The 27,246-nt window shown below is 40.8% G+C and overlaps 1 protein-coding gene across 2 annotated transcripts in view; it reads right to left on the reverse strand.

Annotated features, from left to right (window-relative positions):
• LOC110535563 (cadherin-18) overlaps positions 1-27,246 on the reverse strand; it is a 504,366-nt gene that overhangs the window by 196,322 nt on the left and 280,798 nt on the right. Inside the window, exon 2 of one of the 2 annotated variants that reach the window (XM_021620628.3) lies at positions 2,284-2,873. The exons of the other annotated variant lie outside the window; for it this stretch is intronic. Within the exon in view, the coding sequence (XP_021476303.2) occupies positions 2,284-2,520 (237 nt within the window). The 5' untranslated portion in view covers positions 2,521-2,873. The remainder of the gene's footprint in view (positions 1-2,283; positions 2,874-27,246) is intronic. 2 annotated transcript variants of the gene reach the window in all.

Here is a 27,246-nt window from a genome sequence, read left to right on the forward strand (position 1 = left end):
ACACTCCTTCCGTGGCCTCCAACTGCTCTTAAACACTAGTAAAACCAAATGCATGCTTTTCAACCGTTCGCTGCCTGCACCCGCACGCCCGACTAGCATCACCACCCTGGATGGTTCCGACCTAGAATATGTGGACATCTATAAGTACCTAGGTGTCTAGCTAGAATGTAAACTTTCCTTCCAGACTCATATCAAACATCTCCAATCTAAAATCAAATCTAGAGTCGTTTTTCTATTCCGCAACAAAGCTTCCTTCACTCACGCCGCCAAACTTACCCTTGTAAAACTGACTATCCTACCGATCCTCGACTTCAGCGATGTCATCTACAAAATAGCTTCCAATACTCTACTCAGCAAACTGGATGCAGTTTATCACAGTGCCATCCGTTTTGTTACTAAAGCACCTTATACCACCCACCACTGCGACCTGTATGCTCTAGTCGGCTGGCCCTCGCCACATATTCGTCGCCAGACCCACTGGCTCCAGGTCATCTACAAGTCTATGCTAGGTAAAGCTCCGCCTTATCTCAGTTCACTGGTCACGATGGCAACACCCACCCATAGCACGCGTTCCGCAGGTGTATCTCACTGATCATCCCTAAAGCCAACACCTCATTTGGCCGCCTTTCGTTCCAGTTCTCTGCTGCCTGTGACTGGAACGAATTGCAAAAATCTTTGAAAAAAACATCTGCTATCTGAGCAGCTAACCGATCGCTGCAGCTGTACATAGTCTATCGGTAAATAGCCAACCCAATTTTACCTACCTCATCCCCATACTGTTTATATTTATTTACTTTTCTGCTCTTTTGCACACCAGTATCTCTACCTGTACATGACCATCTGATCAATTATCACTCCAGTGTTAATCTGCAAAATTGTAATTATTCGCCTACCTCCTCATGCCTTTTGCACACAATGTATATAGACCCTCTTTTTTTTCTACTGTGTTATTGACTTGTTAATTGTTTTCTCCATGTGTAACTCCATGTTGTCTGTTCACACTGCTATGCTTTATCTTGGCCAGGTCGCAGTTGTAAATGAGAACTTCTTCTCAACTCGCCTACCTGGTTAAATAAAGGTGAAATAAAAAAATAAAAAATACTTATTTCAGCAATTTCAATGTTTTCTGTATAGTTGTCTAATGTTGGTGGGGCATATTATTCTGTTTTAATGTCACTCTTGAATCACTATGATAAATATAATGTTTTTCTTGAGTGTATTTTTAACGAAGCTGAGATTTATTGTACATTGAAGTCCAAAGTGTAGGAATAAAAGTGAAAATCTATTATTGGCATAGACATGGTGGCGTAGCAGGAAGATCGGAATACCATCAACCAAGAGTTTGTGAGTTAAAATCCCAGGTGAGGGCATGTTGAATAATAATTACTGCGTAAATGAATATGTAATCAAGTGTGTCAAATATGTAAGTTGAAAACACTGTGACTGCGTGACATTCTTATGACAAAGTTTTGTTTGCAGGGCATCACCTGTGAAATTTCATGTGACATATCACATGTGAAATGAACCAAAACCACTTTGTTTCACATTTTATGCACAACGTGGACATTTCACATGTGAAATCATGTGTTTTTTTGGTAAGGATTGGTTTGATTTTGTACTATGCTTAATTCAAACAAAGAACAAGCTATTTTCACAATTGAATGTCACATCCCTTAACAGATAGCCAAAAGTGACAGACTAAGATGATCTAAGGGGAGCTTGTTGATTAATCCTGCATAAAACATAAGACATTATCATGAGAAGAACTTGGACAGTGTAGACCTCTTTTCTCTACAAAATATACCCAAGTGAGATTTGTTGTGCATCCCAAATGTCACTCTATTCCCTACACGGTGCACCACTTTGACCAGAGCCCTATTGGCCCTGGTCAAAATGATTGTGCTATGTATGGAGTAGGTTGCAATTTGGAACATAGCCTTGGCTTCTACATCATTAGACAGAACAAAAGCACCTGGAATACCAACAAGGCAAGTCACATTAATAATCAAAGCTGTACCTGCCACAATGCATTTCCAACACACAAGACTGCCGAGCAGAAAAACAGAGTATTTGTCAAAAAGGGCTCCTTTTCCATAAGTGGTGCACTACTTTTGACCATGGCTCAGGGCTCTGGTCAAAGGTAATGCATTATGTAGGGCATAGGGTGCCATTTGGGACACAAGTCAGAGCCAAGGAGTCAAATATCCTTGTAATGAAAAAGTGGTTGTTTACAAGCATCTAAATTCAAGCCATGAAGTACTGTGAAGTAAGATAAAACAATACCTTTCCCACATATTGAGCATCTGGTCCAATGTGTTCTTCTAAAACAAAGAATTGGTTCCAGATCCAGCCACGTTTAGGTCTGTGGTGCACTTCCGTCTCGCCATTGGCCAGTTTGGTCTGGTTCTTTGTGATGGGCACTTTGGATGTTGGGACATGATGGCTAACCCCATAGCATCTCTGGAGAAAGCAGAGGCAGACCAGTACGGGACAGAGACAGAAGATCGTGGATATCCTCATGGTGTTTCCTCAGTATGTTTGGAAATATATCCCAGTGTTTTTTGTGCTACGTTTGAAAGTCCTCCCACCACCGCCTTCGCCACCACCACCGGCCACGCCTGCAGCCTCACGTGGCTTGCAGTCTCAACAGAAGGACAAGGGTGGCACTAAATCCAAACTGGGGAAGGCCCTGTCCGGGTTACAGTAGATCCTCTAAGGCTCATGGCCTAGCCGTCTGTTGAGTAGAATCAAGGCAAGCTTCATTTACATTATGGAACAGCCAGGGAGGGTCTGGAGAAAAACACGGATGGATTATGGCTTTTGTTTAGTTTTACCAGAAACTGGAGTTGATTATGGCGACCATTTTGTGTTTCCTGGAAGAGAAAAAGAGAGAGAGAAGGATGTATTACATTTTTTTATCTCCTAAACATGTGTAGGAGCTGGCCATAATAATACTTGACACAGAGGGGAAGCATTTTAAATAGATGTCTTTGAATACAGAAACAGGTGCATGATAATGGTCTATTCTAAATCAAAACTAATTTCACTCATATTATTAGTCTGATGAGTGACTATATTAGCCTATCACTTGTGAACAATGTTTTATCACTTGTGAATGATGCTCAGTGTGTGCTGTAAGGCAAGAAACAGCCTTTTTTTGCCAAATTTTTCAAATCATAGTTGCACACCTCATATAGCCTAGCCAAAAGCCAAATACTGTAGCTTCTTGAAATTAAGGACATTAATCTGATTTACAACCGCTAATTGGTTGAATTTTGGAACATTCACGCTTATAGCCTACTGCCATGTGCGCATTGCTGTGTTTATGTGAAGAAATAGCCTAATAGTTCGTTAACATTTTAAGTTAAATGTTCTGATCTGTTGCATCAGCCTCATTGCTTTTAAAGTTTTTGTTGATGCGAGTGGTTGTATTAATTTGGGGTCTATCGCATCCCACAACGGTCCCAGCGTATGTTTGGAAAAATGTATTTCTTGCACAGAAGGACAAGTTGAATAGGTCAACTTTTGTACTGTGCGGGATAGTAGATTGACATAGGCCAGTGCTTTTGCTTTTCATTAGGCCTACTCATTTTGATGGCTGACAAAAAAGTAGGCTAAATGTGGACAGTTCTAACATCTTCAACATGCACCTGGAAATTTGATGAGGGACGCAAGCAGTTGCATCCCCGACATGTTGGTCTTCACTTGTAGATGAATTCTTAGCTGTGAGAAGGACCAGATCATGTGACGGGCATTGGCTAATAAGAATTGAGACATAGAGCACCATGTAAGTGAGAGGTGCTTCGGTGCACGGCAGCCGGGAGAAGGGAATTGTAATTCTTATATTCAGCCCAATGGCATAACGGCCATTTTGGCCACATAAGGCTTGGATTTTTGGGGGGGCATTACGGTCATACAAGGGACATTGGCCAATAAGAATTGAGATATCATAGAGAGCCATGTAAGTGAGAGGTGCTTTGGAGAACAGCACCCGGGAATTATAATTATTATATTCAGCACAATGGCACACGTTTGTATGACAACTAACGTTGCATAAATACCTCTAAATTAAGCATATAGGAGGACCTGTTTCTTTGTTATTTACTCAAAACTTAATATTTCCTTGGAAATCTTTCAGAGAAAATATACTTTCGATTTTATTCAGCTATGTTCAATTGTATTCTACATACTATAAAATAATACTAAAATAATTCCACAGAACTCTAAGCAAATGTTGTCTGCTAATTGAACTAGTGAAGCCCACAACCATATCAGGGCCTAACATAAGGACAACTCAGAGTATTCTATTCTGTTCTTCTGAAATAGACTACATTTTCTTCATGTCATGTTTCTTTAGACCTGTCAAAAATAAATCATGGACTTATTGTGATAGTGTAGGCTATGTTAAATAGATTTATTCGACTTTTAAAAATGATGTTCCAAAAGTTCTACATCAGTGGCTTGTAGGCTATGGGTGGAAGCCAGGTGATGCTAAAAATGTTTATGTTAATTACCGGTCAATTATCGGGAGACCTGCAGTTATTTGCTTGACAATCACCAGCTGAAAAACTTTCATGACCACCACAACCCTAGGTGACTTGTTCAATTATTCAAAGGTTGTCTGTGCCGGTGAGGTAACAGAAATGGTTTGCATCCCAAATAGAACTTTAGTGCACTACTATTGACCAAACCTATATGGAACCTGATAAAAGTAGTATACTATATAGGGAATAGGGTGCCATTTGGGATGCAGAGGTGGTATTTTCTAAGTAATAGTGCCCAATGAGTTTGGATCCATCTATAAAGCCAGTATGGGGCTATAACTGTAGTGCAGGGGTAGGCAACCCTGTTTCTGGAGTGCTGCAGGATTTAGTTCCAATTAGGCACCACACCTATTTGATCAGTTCAGTGAATGCCTTCTAGGTCAGTTAAAAACATGAAGTGCCTGCTGCACTCCAGGACCACAGTTGCCTACCCCTGCTGTAGAGACTCACATAGATGAGTTGGTGTTTTGTTGATAATTATTATTTATTTTTCAGTGCTGGGCCATTGTATGAAAGGATTAGTTGGTGCCTTGGCAATCTGAATTATAACCAGGGCAGCAAGAAATACATTTGCGGTGATAACGACAGATATTAAGCTACTCAAATGCATGACATTTGGAGAGTGTGTTTCGGTAGGCAATGGAAAATGAAAGCGGAAAACTGTTCTAGTAAATGGGCTTCTTCGAAAAACTAAATTGCATATTCAAGGCAAAATTTAAGTGCAAAAACTATGACTATTTATAATGCCCGTATTCTTTTTCTTCCCCTGTAATTTTGCACTTGATTATATTCAAGTCAGCAAAAGTGCATATTTAAAAAGAAAACACGTTTTGTTGAAATAATAATTAACTGCTTATTCCCGGATATGGTTATGGTCTATTTGAGTACCACAGACAATTCTCCAGTGTAAAAAGACAAACAAATGAACACTGAAAGTGTTGAGTCTGTAGACTCTTATAGAGACCGGAACAGTGTTAAATTAACACACTGCTTAATGTAAAGCCTTATTCAAATATTTCCCAGAGTGCCTAGCCTATCGAGTAAATTGTAGTATTACCACCCATGATTTAATTTCTTAGAGACAGAGACATGCACGTAGCTTCCATCCTTTATTAGTCATGTGGACATCACAAAGTGACATAAGTGAATATGTTATAATAAAGCATGCATGTATTTAACACAAAATTGCTGAAGTTGGAGACTTTTATTTCCCTCACCAACTTTAAACATCAACTGTCTGAGCAGCTAAGTGATCGCTGCAGATGTAAATAGCCCACCCAATCTACCTACCTCATCCCCATACTGTTTTTATTTTATTTACTTTTCTGCTCTTTTGCACACCAGTATCTCTACTTGCACATCATCATCTGTTCATTTATCACTCCAGTGTTAATCTGCTAAATTGTAATTATTCGCTCCTATGGCCTATTTATTGCCTACCTCCCCATGCCTTTTGCACACACTGTATATAGACTTTCTTTTTTATACTGTGTCATTGACTTGATTATTGTGTTATTGGCTTGTTTATTGTTTTCACCATGTGTAACTCTGTGTTGTTGTCTGTGTCACGCTGCTTTGCTTTATCTTGGCCAGGTCACAGTTGCAAATGAGAACTTGTTCTCAACTAGCCTACCTGGTTAAATAAAGGTGAAATAAAAGACAAAAAAAAAAAAAAACAATACCATAAGTATTTCATAAGGCCTTATTTGAGGGCCTAGTTTTACCCTAATACAGTTGCCTGGGAAAATAACATGTAAGGGTGAAGTTAAAGGTAAGGGTTAAGGTTTGGGATAGGTTTCAAACGGAAACATTTTTAATGAGTGCCTATAGCACTGGGATTGAACTCACAGTACTGTGACATTTCTGACCCATATCTCGCGCTGGCTCAACGGCATCTTAATGTTACCATGATTGCGTTCTGACCCCAGTGCAGATCAGTGTAAGCAAACGTAAAGGTAAGGTCGGTATCTTCTGGCAACCTGTACCACTATGCTAGATTTGTGTAAGCTACCTGTATCCAGTGGTGTAAACTACTTAAGTAAAAATACTTTAAAGTATTACTAAAGTAGTTTTTGGGTATCTGTACATTACTTTACTAATTATATTTTGATAGCTTTTACTTTTACTCCACTACATTCCTAAAGAAAATATATACTTTTTACTCAAATACACTTTCCCTGATGCCAAAAAGTACTCGTTAAATGTTGAATGCTCAGGAAGGACAGAATTATGGTCCAATTCACGCACCGACACTACATGACCAAAGTATGTGGACACCTGCTCATCAAACATCTCATTCCAAAATCATGGGCATTAATATGGAGTTGGTCCCACCTTTCCTGCTATAACAGCCTCCAATCTTTTGGGAAGGCTTTTCACTAGATGTTGGAACATTGCTACGGGGACTTGCATCCATTCAGCCACAAGAGCATTAGTGAGGTCAGGTATTGATGTTGGGTGATTAGGCCTGGCTCGCAGTCGGCATTCCAACTCATCCCAAAAGTGTTCGATGGGAGGTCAGGGCTCTGTGCAAGCCAGTCAAATTCTTCAACACCAATCTCGACAAACCATTTCTGTATGGACCTCGCTTTGTGCACGGGGGCATTGTCATGCTGAAGCAGGAAAGGGCCTTCCCCAAACTGTTGCCACAAAGTTAAAAGCACAGAATCGTCTAGAATGTCATTGTATGCTGTAGCATTAAGATTTCCCTTCACTGGAACTAAGGGGTCCATCCCGAACCATAAAAAACAGCCCTAGACCTTAATTTCTGTAAGCTTGTGTGGCCTACCACTTTGCGGCTGAGCCGCTGTTGCTCAGAAGTTTCCACTTCACAATAACAACACTTGACTTTGACGAACTGACTTGCTGGAAAGGTGGCTTCCTATGATGATGCCATGTTGAAAGGTAAGTAATTCCATTCTACTGCCAATGTTTGTATATGGGGATTGCATGACTGTGTGCTCGATTTTTGGCTGAAATAACTGAATCCAGTAATTTGAAGGGATTTGTTCAAATATTTCAGTATATATGATGTATCAACATAACACATTGCCATCCCTACTGCCTCTGATCTGGTGGATTCACTTTACACAAATACTGTGTTTGTAAATGTGTTGAGTGTGCCCGTCTGTTCCTAAATTCCTAAAAAAAGATATCATGCCGTCTGGTTTGTTTAATATAAGGAATTTGATGTATAGCATTTACTTTTACTGAAGTATGACAATTGATTGCTTTTCCCACCACTGTACTTAAAACTAGATACTTTTAGACTTTTACCCAAGTAGTATTTTACTGGGTGACTTTTACTTGAGTGATTTTCTATTAAATGAATGTGTCTTTACTATTAATCAATTACTTTTCCCAGCACTGCCTGTATCCCTATGCTAGACTTGTGTGAGCAACCTGTATCCCTATATATATAGTAAGCCTATTCTATTATCAGTGCTTTCAGGCTGGCACCTCCTGTGTAGCTCTTTAATCAGTGTGCTAATTGTGTTGTAATCATGCTGATAGGTGGTAAAACAGTGATGTCAGACAGTCATTAAATAAGCAGCAGCTGGCATAGTCAGTGAAAGGCACCATATCCCACGATCCAACTGATATGGTGGAAAAATCAGCTCAGAAGGTATATACACATATAGTACATATGATTGGGGTGTCCAAGTGGCGCAGTGGTCTAAGACACTGCATGTCAGTGCTAGAGGCATCACTATAGACAACTTGGTTCAAATCCAGACTGTATCACAACTGGCCGTGATTTGGCGGTGCACAATTTGCCCAGCGTTATCTGAGTTTGGCTGGTGTAGGCTGTGGTTTTCAATAAGAATTTGTTCTTAACTGACCTGCCTAGTTAAATAAAGGTTCAATTTAAAGAAGTGTTCAAACACGGTTGTTTATTCATCTGTGATAAGTGATGAGGTGAATGGTTAATTACAACAGAAAGGAAAAGAGAGAGTAAAGGAAGAGAGACAGAGACAGAGTGAGAGATTGAGGGAGCCCTTGCCTGCTGTTTATGGCTAATGTTTTGGTCACCTGCTGAGTGCAAACCCACTGCATTCGTTTCACAGCATCAGCTTTCTGCTGATGTCAACCACAAGATAGCAGAGGAGCGAGCGGGTCAAACACATATCACTGCAACAAACAGGGCCAGGGACTGAGAGGAAGGAACCACAAATAATAGAACTCTTGACTTTACACCTCTCCTAAATTGAATAAGGGTGGGTGGTATAACAAAACGGGGAAGGGAAGGAGAATTTTGAGGGACATTGTAATGCCATTGTGAAATTCCATGTCTACCAAATGAGCTTAATGTTTATTTGAAAACGTTTATCAATTTGTTGCCAAACTAATCTGCATTTGCATGTCACAATATACAAAATTGGATGCAAACCAAATCCCGGCGTTGAGCCCTAACTGAAATTATATCTTGAACAGAACACAAGGTTTTTTTTAATGAATATTCATATACATTTCACACTAATTTGAGACCGTTTTTGGCAACAGAATGAATGATATTTTCTGGTCCCCAGAGTGCATATTTGATGGAGCTAACAGCTGAGCACCTGCAGATGATGACAGTTTTGGTTTCATTACACAATCAAGCGAAAGCTTGACAGAAAACACCTCTACATCATCTAATAATTATGACCTGTTTTGTGTGTTCTTTTCCTTTTCCCTTGCTGTCAAACTGAGATCTGCCTAACCACCTTCACAACCTCCATGAAGAGATTCAGGATAGGAGATCATTTTGATTTCACGCTACAGACAGAAAAATTGGCTTCCTGAGTTCTGTTGTAATAGGTTGGAGCTTTACAAATTAGGAAATGTGTGGTTATCAAACAGACATCCAAATCTGCAATCAAATCAAGCTTTATCTATGAAGCACATTTCAGACATGGAATGCAACGCAATGTGCTTTACAGGAAAACATTTAAATAAAAAACAATGCTGAAATATTGACTACAAAACAAACAAAACAATTGAACTAAAAATTACACTAATGAAAATGAAAGCAAAAAATGTGTTTTAAGATCTATTTTAAAATACGGTACCAGTCAAAAGTTTGAACACACCTACTCACTCAATGGTTTCTTTATTTGGACTATTTTTTACATAATAGTGACATCAAAACTATGAAATAACAAATATGGAATCATGTAGTAACCAAAAAAATTTAGATTTTAGAGTCTTCAAAGTAGCCACTCTTTGCCTTGATGACAGCTTTGTACACTCGTCTTCCCAGGCCCATCCATGTCTACGCCCTTGATGCAAACACTTCGGACTGCATTTTTTCAATACCTGGTTTGTATACACATTGCATACACATTGTTGCCTTAGCATTTACTGGTAGATATCATCAATTGAAAAGTCTTTCCTATCCTACCGGGTACTGACGTTATTATTGTGTGAGCTGCACTATCCCAAAACCAGTTGAGAGCTGCACGCACCTGCTGCCTGCAGATAATATTATGCTTAAACTAGGCTGTGTGCAGCGCTCATGTGAATACATTTCAAGTGATTTGCGATTTTATAGGCTACTTTGTGCATGATTTCTCTGTTGTGCCCGAGTATACCCTCCACTACACCACTGGCTCTTTGTGTTTTACAAAATGTGCACTCTCCTATTTCAGTGCGCTCGTATTACAGTTGCTGTCATTTCAGAACCACAAACCTGTCACACACTGAAGGCCTATATGGCCTTATAATAGATAAGGCTGTTAAGATATTAACGTTTCAAGAAAGGAGTGTATATACTTGGACTGGGGAAGCGGTTTTATGCCCTGACTGAATGGGAGCTGATAATTATGAGTTTACTCCACTGGTCTCGGGAAGAAATTACCAGTCCTCACTGTCTGAGACCAGTCAGGAACGAGTACAAATGTACCCGACACCGAGACAAGATCGAGACACTTAATATGTGGTCTTTAGTACTAGAACACTGGCCAGAGGACCCTACTGGGTACACAACTTAAAAGCATTTCTGACATGTATTGGGGTGCACAATCGTGGATTGATTTAAAAAACCTATAGAAGAAGCTTAAAATGAATTCTAAAACTTAAAGGCAGCCAGTGCGGAGACCTTAAAAACGGTGTAATGTGTGCTCAGTCTGATCTTGGTCACTGACCGTTCTGCAGCACTCTATGTTTCGCAGTTGACCAATGGCTTTCATTGGTAGACCAGGCAGGAGAGCGTTACAGTAGTCAAGCCTGCTTGATAATAAAAGCGTTGATGATACACGTTGATGAGTCTCTGTATTAGCCTGAGAGAGACACGGCCACACCTTGGCATGTTCCTCAGGCGGTTAAAAGCTGTTTTGGTCACATTCCCAATGTGTGACTCAAAACTTTGTTCAGAATCTAAAATAAAACACCAGGTAACAAACCTAGGTGTTATCTTGATGATCCATGAATTAAAATGTGCGCCTAGATTCTCTCTGTGCTTAGTCTCCAACAATAAGTACCCCAGTATTGTCTTGATTTAGCTGGAGGAAGTCGTGGGCCATCCAAGTATTTAAACCACTAATACAGTGTACTAATTTATCAGTGGAGCTAAAATCCTCTGGTGACACAGAAATGTAAAGTTGTGTATCGTCTGTGTGAAAATCAATGTTGCGCTTTCAGACAACGGTGCCAAGGGGTAACATATATAAACTGAACAGTCCTGGACCCAAAATCAAACTTTGTGGAATTGTACATGTGATTTGTATTTTCTCTGAGTTATGTTAATAGGTCCTAAACTAGATAAATAGGCCAACCCACCTCTCCAGTCTGTCCAGGAGGACATCATGGTCAACAGTGTCGAATGCAGCAATTAAATCTAAGGACAGAGAGCTGTTTGGCATCTATGTTGGTTCTACGATCATTTACCACTTTAACTAAGACCGTCTCTGTGCTGAACACGAAAACCAGATTAGAATTTTTCAAAATACACAATTTAAAAATATTCAGTTTGAACACCAATTTCTCCATAATTTTTATAAAGAATGGAAGGTTGGAGATTGGCCGGAGATTGCTAAGAGCTGAAGAATCTAGATTACTTTTCGTCAGAAGCGGTTTCACCATAAGTTTTTAGTGCAGTGGGGAAAGTGCCTGTGAACAGTGAGTGATTAACAATAGCTTGCACTTCTTCAGATATGCAATTAAAAACTGTTGAAGAAGGTGCTGGGGATAGGATTGAGACGGCAGGTAGAAGGCTTAAATTGTAATATCACTTTCCTGAGCATGTATGTGTCAACCAGAGAAAATAAATCCATAGTGCCTTTGTGTGGTAGGCTAGGGGACATGTCATCAAACTTCTCATCAGGTCTTGCTTGACTGATACCCAGCCTAATGTTATTTAACAGTCTTATATCTTCTTATATTTAACAGTCTGGTCTTGAGATATAAGCTGTTTTTCAGTCTCTCGGTCCCAGCTTTGATGCACCTGTACTGACCTCTCCTTCTGGATGGTAGCGGGGTGATCAGGCAGTGACTTGGCTGGTTTAGTCCTTGTTGATCTTTTTGGCCTTCCTGTGACATCGGGTGCTATAGGTGTCCTGGAGGGCAGGTAGTCAGCCCGCGGTGATGCGTTGTGCAGACCGCACCACCCTCTGGAGAGCCCTGCGGTTGTGGGTGGTGCAGTCGCCGTGCTTCACCATAGGGGTGGTGCCCCGTTTCCTCCAGACGTGACACTTGGCATTCAAGCCAAAGAGTTCAATCTTTATTTCACCAGACCAGAGAATCTCATGGTCGGAGAGTATTTAGGTGCCTTTTGGCAAACTCCAAGCGAGATTTCATGTGGCTTTACCTGAGGAGTGGCTTCAGTCTGGTCACTACCATAAAGACCTCATTGATGGAGTGCTGCAGAGATACTCTTCTGAAAGGTTCTCCCATCTCCACAGAGAAACTCTGGAGCTCTCTCAGAATGACCATCAGGTTCTGGTCACCTCCCTGACCAAGGCCCTTCTCCCCCGATTGCTCAGTTTGGCCGGGCGGCCAACTCTAGACTGAGTCTTGGTGGGTCCAAACTTCTTCCATTTAAGAATGATGGATGCCACTGTGTTGTTGGGGACATTCAATGCTGCAGACATTTTTGGTACCCTTCCCAAGATCTGTGCCTTGACACAATCCTGTCTCAGATCTTGGTTTTTGCTCTGACATGCACTGTCAACTGTGGGACCTTATATAGACAGGTGTGTGCCTTTCCAAATCATGCCCAATCAATTGAATTTACCACAAGTGGATTCCAAACAAGTTGTAGAAACATCTCAAGGATGATCAATGAAAACAGGATGCACCTGAGCTCAATTTCGAGTCTCATAGCAAAGAGTCTCAACACTTATGTAAATAAGGTATTTCTGTTTGGTATTTTCAAAAAAATGTCAAACATTTCAAAAAACCTGTTTTCGCTTTGTCATTATGTGTAGATTGATGAGGCAACATTTTTTTTTAAATCAATTTTAGAATAAGGCTGAGACAACAAAATGTGGAAAAAAGTAAGGAGTCTGAATACTTTAAGAATTCGTAAGTTTTCCTATCGTCTATGTAAATCGAAGATTTGGACGAGACTGACTTTGTGACCAAAAAAATCCTATTTACATTGTGTAGTCAAATGTAACACTAGAATAAATGTTTGACTCATATTGATGCCACAGGCTGTTTTTAAAACGCGAAGTTGTTTTTTAGGGGCAGTCACTTTTTAAACACAGATTAGACCGCAAGGTAATTAGGTAACAACTGGCCTTGCTGCTGTTCCAGTTTCAACTGTTCTGCCTGCGGCTATGGAACCCTAAACTGTTAATTTTTACTCTTGAGGTGCTGTCCTGTTGCAACCTCTACAACCACTGTGATCTCCACCCGGCACAGCCAGAAAAGGACTGGCCACCCCTCATAGCCTGGTTCCTCTCTAGGTTTCTTCCTAGGTTTTTGCCTTTCTAGGGAGTTTTTCCTAGCCACCGTGCATCTACACCTGCATTGCTTGCTGTTTGGGGTTTTAGGCTGGGGCTATATAAATAGATTTGATTTGATAGAGGACTGAGGGTCTTCCAAATATTGAAAGTGTGTAAATAGTTACCCATGTTATTTTGTAAATGTATATATATATTTTTTTCATATATTTTTTAATCAATGATTATTTTTTTTCCCATTATTTTTTTATTCATTTCTTTTTCTCATTTTTTTTTTGGGGGGGGGGGGTGTGTTAGAATACCATTTTGGTATATAGTTATAGTAATATAGTTATTTGTTTCAAAATGTATACCTTCACCAATTTGGCTACTTGGGTACATTTGGGCTACTTGTGTGGGACACCTGGGTGACTTCATGATAAACCGGCCTCTGCGTTGTGGATGTTTGGTGATGATCCATGAATGACGTGCCCAAAGTAAACTGGGCACTGCGTTATGTTCCGAAATCCACAGGAAGGAGCGGTCACGACAATGCAGACGAAAATTCCAAATAGTTTCCATAATGTCCACAGAAACATGTCAAACGTTTTTTATAATCAACGGATCAACAATCCTCAGATTGTTTTAAAAATATATAATCGACAATATATCAACCGCAAATGTCTTTCACAGTAGGAGAGGGAAAAGCAATACCTATCTGAACTTGCGCGAGCAAAACTCATGTGACCACTTGACGTGATGTTATCGTTCTGGCTCATTCTTCAAAATAAAAGCCTGAAACTATGTCTGAAGACTGACACCTTGAGGAAGCGATAGGAAAAGGAATATGGTTCATATCCCTTTAAATCCAGCAAAGTGAGGCTATGGAACATGGAGTTTTCAAAATAGAAGCCACTTCCTTTTTTAATTTTCCTCAGGGATTCGCCTGCAATATCAGTTCTGTTATACTCACAGACAATATTTTGACAGTTTTGGAAACTTCAGAGTTTTCTATCCAATGCTAATAATAATATGCATATATTATCAACTGAGACTGAGGAGCTGGCCGTTTACTGGCCGGCTACTCAATACTGTCCCTGCAGCCATAAAAAGTTAATGAAATCAATGGCACCAACTAAACTGACTTTTTTGGATATAAAGAAGAACTTTATTGATCAAAACGACATTTCATTGTGTAGCTGGGACCCTTGGGTTTGCAAACAGAGGCAGATTTTCAAATGTAATGGATTCATTTTATTGCTATTTGGGATTTGTGACGCCTGTGCTGGTTTGAAAAAGTATTTTGATGTGGGGCGCAGTCCTCAGATAATCGCATGGTATGCTTTCGCCATAAAGCCTTTTTAAAATCTGACAACGCGGTTGGATTAACAAGAAGTTAAGCTTTTAAACAATGTAAGACAATTGTATTTTCATGAATGTTTAATATTACGATGTTTGTATTTTGAATTTTGCGCACTGCAATTTTACCGGATGTTGTCATAGTGGAACGCTAGTGGGACACCGATCCCAAAGAGGTTTAGCACCCCAGCCGTCCTACAATCTAAGCTAGATGCCCTCAATCTCACACAAATTATCAAGGAACCTACCAGGTACAACCCCAGATCCATAAACATGGCACCCTCATAGATACCATCCTGACCAACTTTCCCTCGAAATACACCTCTGCTGTTTTGAACCAGGATCTCAGCGATCACTGACTCATTGCCTGTGTCTGTTACGGGTCCGCAGTCAAACAACAACCCCTCATCACTGTCAAACGCTCCCTAAAACACTTCTGAGAGCAGGCCTTTCTAATCAACCTGGCCTGGAAGGATATTGACCTCATCCCGTCAGTAGAAGATGCCTGGTTGTTCTTTAAAAGTGCTTTCCTCACCATCTTAATAAGCATGCCCCTTTCAAAAAAAGTAGAACTAAGAACAGACACAGCCCTTGGTCCACCCCAGACTTGACTGCCCTTGACCAGCACAAAAATACCCTGTGGCGTACTGCACTAGCTTCGAATTGTCCCCGCGATTTTCAACTTTTCAGAGAAGTCAGGAACCAATACACAGTTAGTTAGGGAGGCAAAGGCTAGCTATTTCAAACAGAAATTTACATCCTTCAGCTCTAATTCCAAAATGTTTGGGGACACTGTAAAGTCCATGGAGAATAACAATACATCCTCCCAGCTGCCCACTGCACTGAGACTAGGAAACACTGTCATTTCAATAAGCATTTCTCTACAGCTGGCCATGATTTCCACCTGGCTACCCCAGCCCCAGCCAACGGCTCTGCAAACCCTGCAGCAACTGGCCCAAGATCCCCCCGCTTCTCCTTCACCCAAATCCAGACAGCTGATGTTCTGAAAAAGCTGTAGAATCTGGATCCCTACAAATCAGCTGGGCTAGACAATCTGGACCCTCTCTTCCGAAAAATATCCGCCGCCATTGTTGCAACCCGTATTACTAGTCTGTTCAACCTCGCTTTCGTGTCGTCTGAGATTTCTTAAGATTGGAAAGTGTTCGCAGTCATCCCCCTATTCAAAGGGGGAAACACTCTAGACCCAAACTGTTACAGACCTATGTCCATCCTGCCCTAACTTTCTAAAGTCTTCGAAAGCCAAGTGAACAAACACATCAACGACCATTTCGAATCCCACCGTACCTTTTCCGCTATACAATCTGGTTTCTGAGCTGGTCACGGGTGCACCTCAGCCACGCTCAAGGTACTAAATTATATCATAACCGCAATCGATAAAAGACAGTATTGTGCAGCCTAGCCAAGGCTATCGACTCTGTCAATCACTGTATTCTAATCGGCAGACTCAGCAGCCTTGGTTTCCCTAATGACTGCCTCGCCATGGTTCACTAACTACTTCTCAGATAGAGTTCAGTGTATCAAATCGGAGGGCCTGTTGTCCAGACCTCTGGCATTCTCTATGGGGGTGTCCCAGGGTTAAATTCTCAGGCCGACTCCTTTCTCTGTATATATCAATGATGTCGCTCTCTTTCACGCAGGTGATTCTTTGATCCACCTCTATGCAGACGACCCCATTCTGTATACATCTGGCCCTCCTTTGGACACTGTTAACAAACGTCCAAAACAAGCTTCAATGCCATACAACACTCCTTCCGTGGCCTCCAACTGCTCTTAAATGCATAGTAAAACAAAATGCATGCTCTTCATCCAATCGCTGTTCGCACCTGCACGTGCCTGACTAGCATCCCTACTCGGGATGGTTCTGACTTAGGTATTTATAGTTGTCCACATAATCTAGGTGTCTGGCTAGACTGGAAACTCTCCTTCCAAACTCACATTAAGCATCTCCAATCCAAAATTTAATCTAGAATCAGCTTCCTATATCGCAACAAAACCTCCTTCACTAATGCTGCCAAACATATCGTAAAACTGACCATCCTACCGATCCTTGACTTCGGCGATGTCATTTACAAAATATATTCCAACATTTTACTCAGCAAATTGGATGCAGTCTATCACAGTGCCATTCGTTTTGTCACCAAAGCCCCATATACTACCCACCACTGCGACCTGTATGCTCTCGTTGGCTGGTCCTCACTATATATTCATCGCCAAACACACTGGTTCCAGGTCATCTATACGTTTTTTCTAGGTAAAGCTCCGCCTTATCTTAGCTCACTGGTCACCATAGCAACTCCCACCCATAGCATGGCTCCAGCAGATATATTTCACTGGTCATCCCCAAAGCCAATACTTCCTTTGGCTGCCTTTCCTTCCAGTTCTCTGCTGCCAATGACTGGAACGAATTGCAAAAATCACTGAAGTTGGAGACTTATATCTCCATCACTAACTTTAAGAGTCAGCGGTCAGAGCAGCTTACCGATTGCTGCAGCTGTACACAGTCCAGCTGTAAATAGCCCATCCAACCAACCAACTACCTACCTCATCCCCATGTTTGTTTTTCTGTTCTTTTGCACACCGGTATTTCTACTTGCACATCCTCATGTGCACATATATCACTCCAGTGTAAATTGCTAAATTGTAATTACTTTGCTAATTTTGGCCTATTTCTTGCCTTACCTCCTTACTTCATTTGCACACACTGTATACAGATTTTTCTATTGTGTTATTGACTGTACGATTGTTTATCCCATCTGTAATGCTGTGTTGTTTTTGTCGCACTGCTTTGCTTTGTCTTGGCCAGTTCGCAGTTGTAAATTACAACTTTTTCTCAACTGGCCTACCTGGTTAAATAAAGGTGAAATACATTTTTTTATACTTTTTTAAAATGTGTCCCTGACCTGTTTGGAGAGCTCCTTGGTCTTCATGGTGCTCCTTGCTTAGTGGTGTTGCAGACTCTGGGGCCTTTCAGAACAGGTGTGTATATATACACTGAGATCATGTGGCAGAACATGTGACACTTAGATTGCACACAGTTGGACTTTATTTAATTAATTATGTGACTTCTGAAGGTAATTGGTTGCACCAGATCTTATTTAGGGGTTTCATAGCAAAGGGGATGAATACATATGCACGCACCACTTTTCCGATTTTTAAGTTTTAGAATTTTTTGGAAAAAGTATTTTTTTTTTCACTTCACCAATTTGGGGTATTTTTTGTATGTCCATTACATGAAATCCAAATAAAAATCCATTTAAATTACAGGTTGAAATGCAACAAAATAGGAAAAATGCCAACGGGGGTGAATACTTTTGGAAGGCAATTTAGCCTTTGACCTCAATGGTATCATTGTTGCTAATGTGATCTAATGTGACTAGAATGACGTTGTATTCAACAACCAACTTTCCAGGACATAGACATTTCTTAAATGGGCAGAAAGCTTAAATTCTTGTTAATCTAACTGCAGTGTCCAATTAACAGTAGCTTTTACAGTGAAAAAATACCATGCTATTTTTTTGAGGAGAGTGCACAACACAAAACACTTTTTGTGGTTTGATACATTATCTCCGAAGACAAATAATGAACTTATATTCAGTAATCTTGCTCTGATTTGTCCTCCTGAGGGTCCCTGAGATAAAAGTATTCAGTTTGTTTGATAAAAATCTATTTTTATGTTCAAATGTAGGAACTGGCGTCTACAGTTCGACCCCACTGCTCTCTCTGGCTCCACACCCACCCCTCCCGGCCATCTAAATGTTTGAAAGTTAGTGTATAAGCTAACGATACATCATGTATGACATTCCTAGGAGTGCGTAAACAAAAATATTTTATTTCCATATAATTGTTGTATAATCTCTGTAGTTATGTACTTGAAAATGTATTGAGCAATTCAGCACAGTTGGGCAAACTCCTGGCAAAATATTGTGCAGTAATGTAATTCTTCACTGGATCAGTCTGAAACTTTGTACAAACACTGCTGCCATCTAGCGGCCAAACTCTAAATGAAACATAGACTCCTATCTGAAAGTATGGCCTTTCTCTTGCATTTCAAAGATTGTGGAACATCAAAGTGTTTCCTTTCAAATGATATCAAGAATATGCATATCCTTGCTTCAGATCCTGAGCAACAGGCAGTTAGATTTGGGTTCCTCATTTTAGGCGAAAAATGAAAAAAGGATTCAGATCCTTATTAATCAATAAGTGTCAGGCAACTGTACTAGGGTAAAATTAGGCCTTAAAATAAGGCATTACTAGACATCTAATGTATCTCAATAAACAGCTACATTTTAGTTACATTCATCTTAAAACTCCCTTGGTGAAGGCAACATGACTGAATTTTAACAAATTCAACAACCATGTCTTTGTTACTAACAAATATCGTAATGTGTGGTAACTCTAAAATTCATGTGACCCTACACTGAGCAACACTGTCTTGTCAAAATGCTTACATTTTTGTAATTTCTCTAGAGTGACTTACAGGAGCAATTACGGTGACTTGCTTAGTGGCACATCGATGGATTTGTTACCTAGTTGGCTCGGGGCCCAACGCTCTTAACCGCTAGGCTACCAGCCGCCCAGTAATAATACTACATGAGGTGTTATTGCATAACATTAAAAGTGTCAATTCCCTAACACTGACAAAGTGTAACAGTATCAGCACCAAACACAGTGTTAATATAACAGTTAAAAGTGTGGCCCATATGCAGTAATACTGCCCCAGTGTTTTATTTAACACTGTGAGTAATCACATTTCTATCCACAGTTTTTATGCAAGTAGTCATAACGTATCAAAACAAATCATGACAACTTTGATGGAAACAGGAAGTTTTGGTAAAATTGTATAAAGGCCGACAGATCATTTGTTAGTTCGACATGGTGGGTTCTTTTTGTGTTGGTAAAATGTATTATGTGAGAAATGACAGTGGAAATGCCTTTACCCTCAAATATTGATATAATCACCATCATATCAAAGTCAACTTGGAGTCACGCAATTATATGTAGTGTGGTCCTCTCACTATGACTCGGGAAACCATGCAGTTTATTAGGCTAGATTAAATAAATTGTGATCATCTTCACAGGGTGCTCCTGTCCAATAAATATTGATGACTGCCATTTGACATGTAAGAATATTCTCGCTTTAATCCATAATAACATCATCATCATCATGTAGACTAGCCTACCCGTACAGACTTCCCGCACTGCTAGAGTGCAGGTACCAAAACCAGAGTAGGCACATATGCTAATTAATGCAACAGTTGTGACAAAATTATCAGTAGAGTTGAAAATGCGATGCAAACACATTGAGCTTTAGATTGTTATTCTGGGTACATGAAAACGTAAGCAAAAAAAGTACATTTTGTGTTCACTGTCATCACGCACTGATTTTTATCGACAACAAGTCAGTCTGGTGGACACTGTTGGGAAAACGTGCATTTTTCTTTATGCACGTTTTATAATATTCTCAAGAATATCTGTTGCCGATTGGATGGAAACCTAGCTAGTGTTGATTCAACATTGGATTATTTGCTGTATACATGCAGCCCTGGGAATCTTTTTTGTCTGGAAAGGTTGCATTTGGTGTAAAGCTATGGAAGTTTGGCAGCCCCCCATTTTACACATGCTAAATAAACAGAGAACTGAGAATACCAGATATGCGTTCCAAATGGCACCCTTTTCCCTATATAGGGTATGAAGTGCCATTTGGGTATTATTGCTCTCCTCTCCTCAAAGGAGGTCTGGAGCTGTCTGCATTAGCATTTCATACAGAGACACTGAATGTCCTCCTGTTGCCAGGTGGATTCCCCCGTGAGAGGAGGTGGTAGAGAAAGGTGTTAGTTTTCACATAGCCCCTCGTCAAGCAGAGAGAGAGAGAGTGAGACACCGATAGAGATGGATAGACAGAGAGAGAGATGAGAAAGAGAGAGGAGAAACAAACAAATAAAGAGCTTCATGTAGGTCGGACTGATGAAGGCCAGTGCAGTAGCGAAATGCTAGGTGACAGGAGAAAGGAGTGGGGAGGGGTGAGGTGGAAAAAGGAGAATGTGGGGGAAGCAGTGAGACAGGACGAAGGAGATAGTGTGGAAGTATTGTGGTGGGTGTGGTGAGGTGAGTGGGTAATGTGTGGACAGCACCCTGCGGCTTCTCTCTCATCTAAGTTCTGTAAATCAATGGAGACGCCCTGCCTATCTCTCTCTCTCTCTCTCTCTCTCTCTCTCTCTCTCACTCAGAGTGTTGGCATGGGCCAATTAGCATCTCTCTCACATTTCCCCGTCTCTGCATTGCACGTGAAGGGCACAGAGTCACAGGCAGGCCGCTCAGCACACTGTTTTATTATCAGTGAGACACATCAGGCATCCTCTCTCTCTGCACTCAACACACCACTGACTGACTGATACCCTTGTACTTGATGGATGACTCAAGGTCACTAATTAGTAAAGAACTCCCCTCACTTGCTTGTCTAGGTCTTAATTGAAAGGAACAACCAAAAACCTGTAGACACAAGGCCCTCCATGGAATGAGTTTGACATCCCTGGACGAGAACAAAAGTACATTTTGTGCGTAGCAAATGACACCCTATTGCCTATAGTGAATGGCGTTTGACCAGGGCCCATAAGGGACAGGGTGCCATTTGGGTAATGACCTAGTACAGCAGTTACACTACACAGTATATGCAAAAGTATGTGGACACCCCTTCAAATTAGTGGATTTGGCTATTTCAACCACACCCATTGCTGATGGGTGTATAGAAATCGAGCACACATCCATGCAATGTCCAATGAAACACATTGGCAGTAGACTGGTCTTACTGAGCTGCCCCTGTCAACTGTAAGTGATGTTATTGTGAAGTTAAAACGTCTAGGAACAACAACGACTTAGCCGCGAAGTGGTTGGCCACACAAGCTCACAGAACGGGACCGCTGAATGCTGAAGCAGGTAGGACGTAAAAAACGTAAATTCTTGGTTGCAACACTTATTACCGAGTTCATAACTCCCCCTGGAAGCAATAACTGTTCGTCGGGAGCTTTATAAAATGCTATTCCATGGTCAAGCAGCCGCACACAAGCCAAAGATCACCATGGGCGATGTCAAGCGTCAGCTGGAGTGGTGTAAAGCTCACCGCCACTCTGGAGCATTGTAAACAGGTTCTCTAGAGTGATAAATCATGCTTCACCATCTGGCAGTCCGACGGATGAATCTGGGTTTGGCAGATGCCAGGAGAGTACTACCTGCCCCAATGCATAGTGCCAACTGTAAAGTTTGGAGGAGGAGGAATAATGGTCTGGGGTTGTTTTTCATGGTTCGGCTAGTCCTCTTAGTTCCAGTGAAAGAAAATCTCAACGCTACAAAAAACAATGACATTCTAGACGATTCTGTGCTTCCAACTTTGTGGTAACCGTTTGGGGAAGGCCCTTTCTTGTTTCTAGCATGAGGGGGCCTGCAGAGACTGGCCTGCACAGAGCCCTGACCTCAACCCCATCAAACAACTTTGGAATGAATAGGAATGCCGGCTGCGAGCAAGGTCTTTTCGCCCAACATCAGTGCCCAACCTCACTAATGTGGTTGAATGGAAGCAAGTCCCCGCAGCAATGTTTCAACATCTAGTAGAAAGCCTTCCCAGAAGAGTGGAGGCTGTTATAGCAGCAACAGGCCAACTCCATATTAATGCCCATGATTTTGGAATGAGATATGCGACAAGCAGGTGTCCACATTCTTTTGGTCATTCAGTGTATTTCCCCCCAGTGTTTGGATGGAATCTAAAATCTCTGCTTGCTCATTTATGGGAGTCCATAGTTTATATAACAATCAATCTGAAGTTGAAAAATAGTGTCTGGAGCTGTACTATAATTGAAAGTTTACCCATATCTTAACACTGTCTAGACTGAATAGTATTGACTGTTTCTATTGACCCCCTGCAATAAAGGGATGGAGGAAATAGGGTTTAGATAGAACAAAATCAGGTAAATACTTCCTAGGTGTTCGCCAAGCCTTGAGTATGGATTGTAAGTCCCATATAAATCACACCTTCGCCCTTTAATGTGGCAAGGAGGTATACCTACAGTGCTGTAGCGATTTTAGCACATGGCAACAGTGCAACTCCACTTGCGGATCTCAAACTCAGCCCATAGGCAGAGCTGCTAACCAAGTCTAAACTATAACTGATTTGAGGAGAAAGAGTAGGACCAGGAGGCAGACCTTAGGTTCCCAGCAGTAGCTCCAGTAGGGATATTACATAATCACTATTCCTCTTAACAGCTCTTTAAAAAAGGAAGGGGAAAAAAATGTAATAGCTCCTAGCAAACACTCTCAAATGAAGGAGGAGAAAATCCTAGCAAATCCAAAATGCAAAATTAAATATTAACGCAACATATTGCCAATCATCTATTTATTTTGCATTCTTTCCTCGAGTTTTATAATGTAGACCTTTACTGAAAACATTATTATTACATTTTTTGGAGGGCGGGAAATTATTTATAAATGATGCTCTGTTCACAAGGATGTTTTTTTGTAAAGGTCCCCAAAAGTATGTAATTTTCTCTGCGGCCACAAATATGGAGTTTTCTAACTGACCCTCTAATGCCCTTTTCATACCCCATGGAATAAGTAGAGATCACAGGTCCTTTGCAAATGGAGGCTATATTCTCGTATATATGATTTATTTATCTCAGGAAGATAGTTCTTTGATTGCCCAGGTGACGGATCTTTGTAAAAGTTTAAAATAAATCCTTGGCTATGTTTCAATGCAAATCTATAGGCCTACACATACTATTTCTGTTGGTTTGGCGACTAATATGTAGCGAGGGCCAGGTAAAGTGAGCATACAGGTCGCAGTGGTGGGTAGTATATGGGGCTTTGGTGAAAAAACGGATGGCACTGTGGTAGACTACATCCAATTTGCTGGCTGAGTAGAGTGTTGGAGGCTATTTTGTAAATGACATTGCCGAAGTCAAGGATCAGTAGGATAGTCAGTTTTACGAGGGAATGTTTGGCAGCATGAGTGAAGGAGGCTTTGTTGTGAAATAGGAAGCCGATTCTAGATTTAATTTTGGATTGGAGATGCTTAATGTGAGTCTGGAAGGAGAGTTTCCAGTCTAACCAGACACCTAGGTATTTATAGTTGTCCACATATTCTAAGTCAGAACCGTCCAGAGTAGTGATGCTAGATGGGTGGGTGGGTGTGGCATCGATCGGTTGAAGAGCATGCATTTCATTTTACTAGCATTTAAGAGAAGTTGGAGCCAACGGAAGAAGGGTTGTATGGCATTGAAGCTCGTTTGGAGGTTTGTTAACACAGTGTCCAAAGAAAGGCCAGATGTATACAGAATGGTGTCGTCTGCGTAGAGGTGGATCAGAGAATCACCAGCAGCAAGAGCGACATCATTGATATATACAGAGAAAAGAGTCGGCCCGAGAATTTAACCCTGTGGCACCCCCATAGAGACTGCCAGAGGTCAGGACAACAGACCCTCCGATTTGACACACTGAACTCTATCTGAGAAGTAGTTGGTGAACCAGACGAGGCAGTCATTTGAGAAACCAAGGCCATTGAGTCTGTCAATAAGAATGCGGTGATTGACAGAGTCGAAAGCCTTGGCCAGGTCGATGAAGACGGCTGCACAGTACTGTCTTTTATGTTGGTAGGTTCATTTTCAAATATACATTTACATTTTGGTCATTTAGCAGACACTTATCTGGAGTGACTTGTTCAAATAAGGTAGAAAAACATATCAGTCATTGCAAGTAAATGGGTTTCTGTAACCGTTACTGAGCGTGCTGTTGGTATTCGTGCCGTCTACTTGCCGATGTATTTTAAAATACAAAAATACATGTATTTTAATTAAATACATTACGAAATCATTTGATGTTTATTTTTGATACGTTGATCTTTATGGTATTTTGACATTCTTGCCCATCCCTGCTTTTGACAATTTTAAATAGTAGCTTTTTGGCACTCCTATTATTTTCCCTGCCTCTGGGCTCTTTTCAATCTGTATCGCTGAAGCATTACAGATTGTGTGCTAGAAATATAAAGTTAATTTCAGATTGACCTGACATATGCAGCGTTTACCGTGAATGCAGTCTCCTTGACTACGGGAACATGGTCTTTTATTGTCTTTTATTGTGCTCAAAAGCTGAACTTCCGCGATACGGATTGAATAGAGCCCTAGGTTGAACCATGTTTTAAGGCTGTACAGTGTGTTTGTTTACAATTACTTTGTTTACAAACATTGCAATAAAACAAGCTTATATTTTGGGTTCGGATGGGGTATGACAGTTAAACTAAGCTCATGAGACATATACTGTATATGTTATATTCTTCAAGAACCATATCGTTCATTTAGAAATCCAAATATGTATGGAGCAACTGCTGATTGCCCCTTTAATAAATACACCAAAACATAATCAGCCTTCATCACAGGGTTATCACTGACCTCTGGCATGCTGATTAAAATCATTAGGATGCCATTTGTTAGACTGTGACTGAAGGTGATCTGGAAATGGAAAAACATCATGATTTCACTGCCCCAGTTGTGTTTCTTATGGAGAGAAAAGGGGATGATAAAAATGAAGAAATTATGTAAGAAATCAATTTGTCAGCTCTTGCTGACTGACCATGCATTGTTCAGAAACAACCTTTGAATTCATTACTATTACATGAGAAACTGAACCTAGACAACCCACAGCAGAACAAACTTATCTCAGTTTTACCACAAGTCCCTCCTACAGAGATATAGAGTGAAATGGGGAGGAGAAACTCCATATTCTCTCTTCTTTTAGTGTTTTGAAACCCACTCACTCACAAAGTAAGAAACCTCTAAACCAGTAGATGTACAGTACATATCACAGCTGGAGAACAATAACAATATGCTTGTTCTAAGACTGTATGTTTGTAGGCTAAATGTGTCTATATCTTTGATATTCTATTCAGGCTACATTTTGACTGCCTGCTCTGTGTCTCATCAGTGCTTGATGTTTAATTCCTTTAACTTTGATGTATAACTAGCATCATATTGACAGATATCAAATTTCAAATTGACATGCCGTACAGTAAGAGGGGTTTAAAGTGTTACAAAGCATTGATTATTATGATAAGCAAGAAACCAATTCATTTGATTATGGTTTCAAACAAGCCTGATAAATGCTTTGCTAACATTATACATTCTGAAGAGACAAACAAACAATGAACACCAATATTTAGCAACATATATAATCTTCAAGTTCTACTGCGCAACAAGTAAGAGGAAAGAGCATGCTCACACACTGGAGACACTATTAGCTATTAGCATAACTGTACCCAATTTATGGATTACATTTTTTTTCCTCATCAATCTACACACAATACCCCATAATGACAAAGCAAAAAAGGTTTTTAGAAATGTTTGCAAATGTATCAAAAAATAAAATAGAAATGCCTTATTTATAAAAGTATTTGCTGTGAGACTCGAAATTGAGCTCAAGTCCATCCTATTTCCATTGATCATACTTGAGTTGTTTTGACAACTTGATTGGAATCCACCTGTGGTAAATTCAATTGATTGGAAATGATTTGGAAAGGCCTGTCTATATATGTTCCACAGTTGACAGTGCATGTCAGAGCATAAACCAAGCCATGAGGTTGAGGGATTGTCTGTAGAGCGCCTATACAGGATTGGGTCGAGGCACAGATCTGGGAAAGTGTACCAACACATTTATGCAGCATTTAAGGTCCACAAGAAAACATCAATCTTAAATGGAAGAAGTTTGGAACCACTAAGACTCTTCCTAGAGATGGCTGCCCGTATAAACTGAGCAATCGGGGGAGAAGGGCCTTGGTCAGTAAGGTGACCAAGATTCTGAGTACCTCTGTGGAGATGGGAGAACTTTCCAGAAGGACAACCATTTCTACAGCACTGGTAGAGTGACCAGACGGAAGCCACTCCTCCGTAAAAGGCACATAACAGCCCTCTTGGAGTTTCCCAAAAGGCACGTAGAGGACTCTCAGACCATGAGAAACAAGATTCTCTGGTCTGATGAAACTAAGATTGAACTGTTTGCCCTGAATGGCAAGCGGCACGTCTGGAGGAAACCTGGCACCATCCCTACGATGAAGCATGGTTGGTGGCAGCATTATGCTGTGGCTGATGTTTTTCAGAGGAAGGGACTGCGAGACTATTTAGGTTTGAGAGAAAGATGAATGGAGCAAAGTACAGAGAGTTCCTCGATGAAAACCTGCTCCAGAACACTCAGGACCTAAGACTGGGTTGAAGGTTCACCTTCCAACAGGACAATGACCTTAAACACACAGCCAAGACAACGCAGGAGTAGCTTCAGGACAAGTCTCTGAATGTCCTTGAGTGGCCCAGCCAGAGCCCGGACTTGAACCTGATTGAGCTCTGGTGAGACCTGAAAATAGCTGTGCTGCGATGCTCCCCATCCAACCTGACAGAGCTTGAGAGGATCTGCAGAGAAGAATGAGAGAA

This window comes from Oncorhynchus mykiss, chromosome 11 (assembly GCF_057628025.1).
Source record: "Oncorhynchus mykiss isolate SJ-2025 chromosome 11, ASM5762802v1, whole genome shotgun sequence".
NCBI classification, from domain to species: Eukaryota; Metazoa; Chordata; class Actinopteri; order Salmoniformes; family Salmonidae; genus Oncorhynchus; species Oncorhynchus mykiss.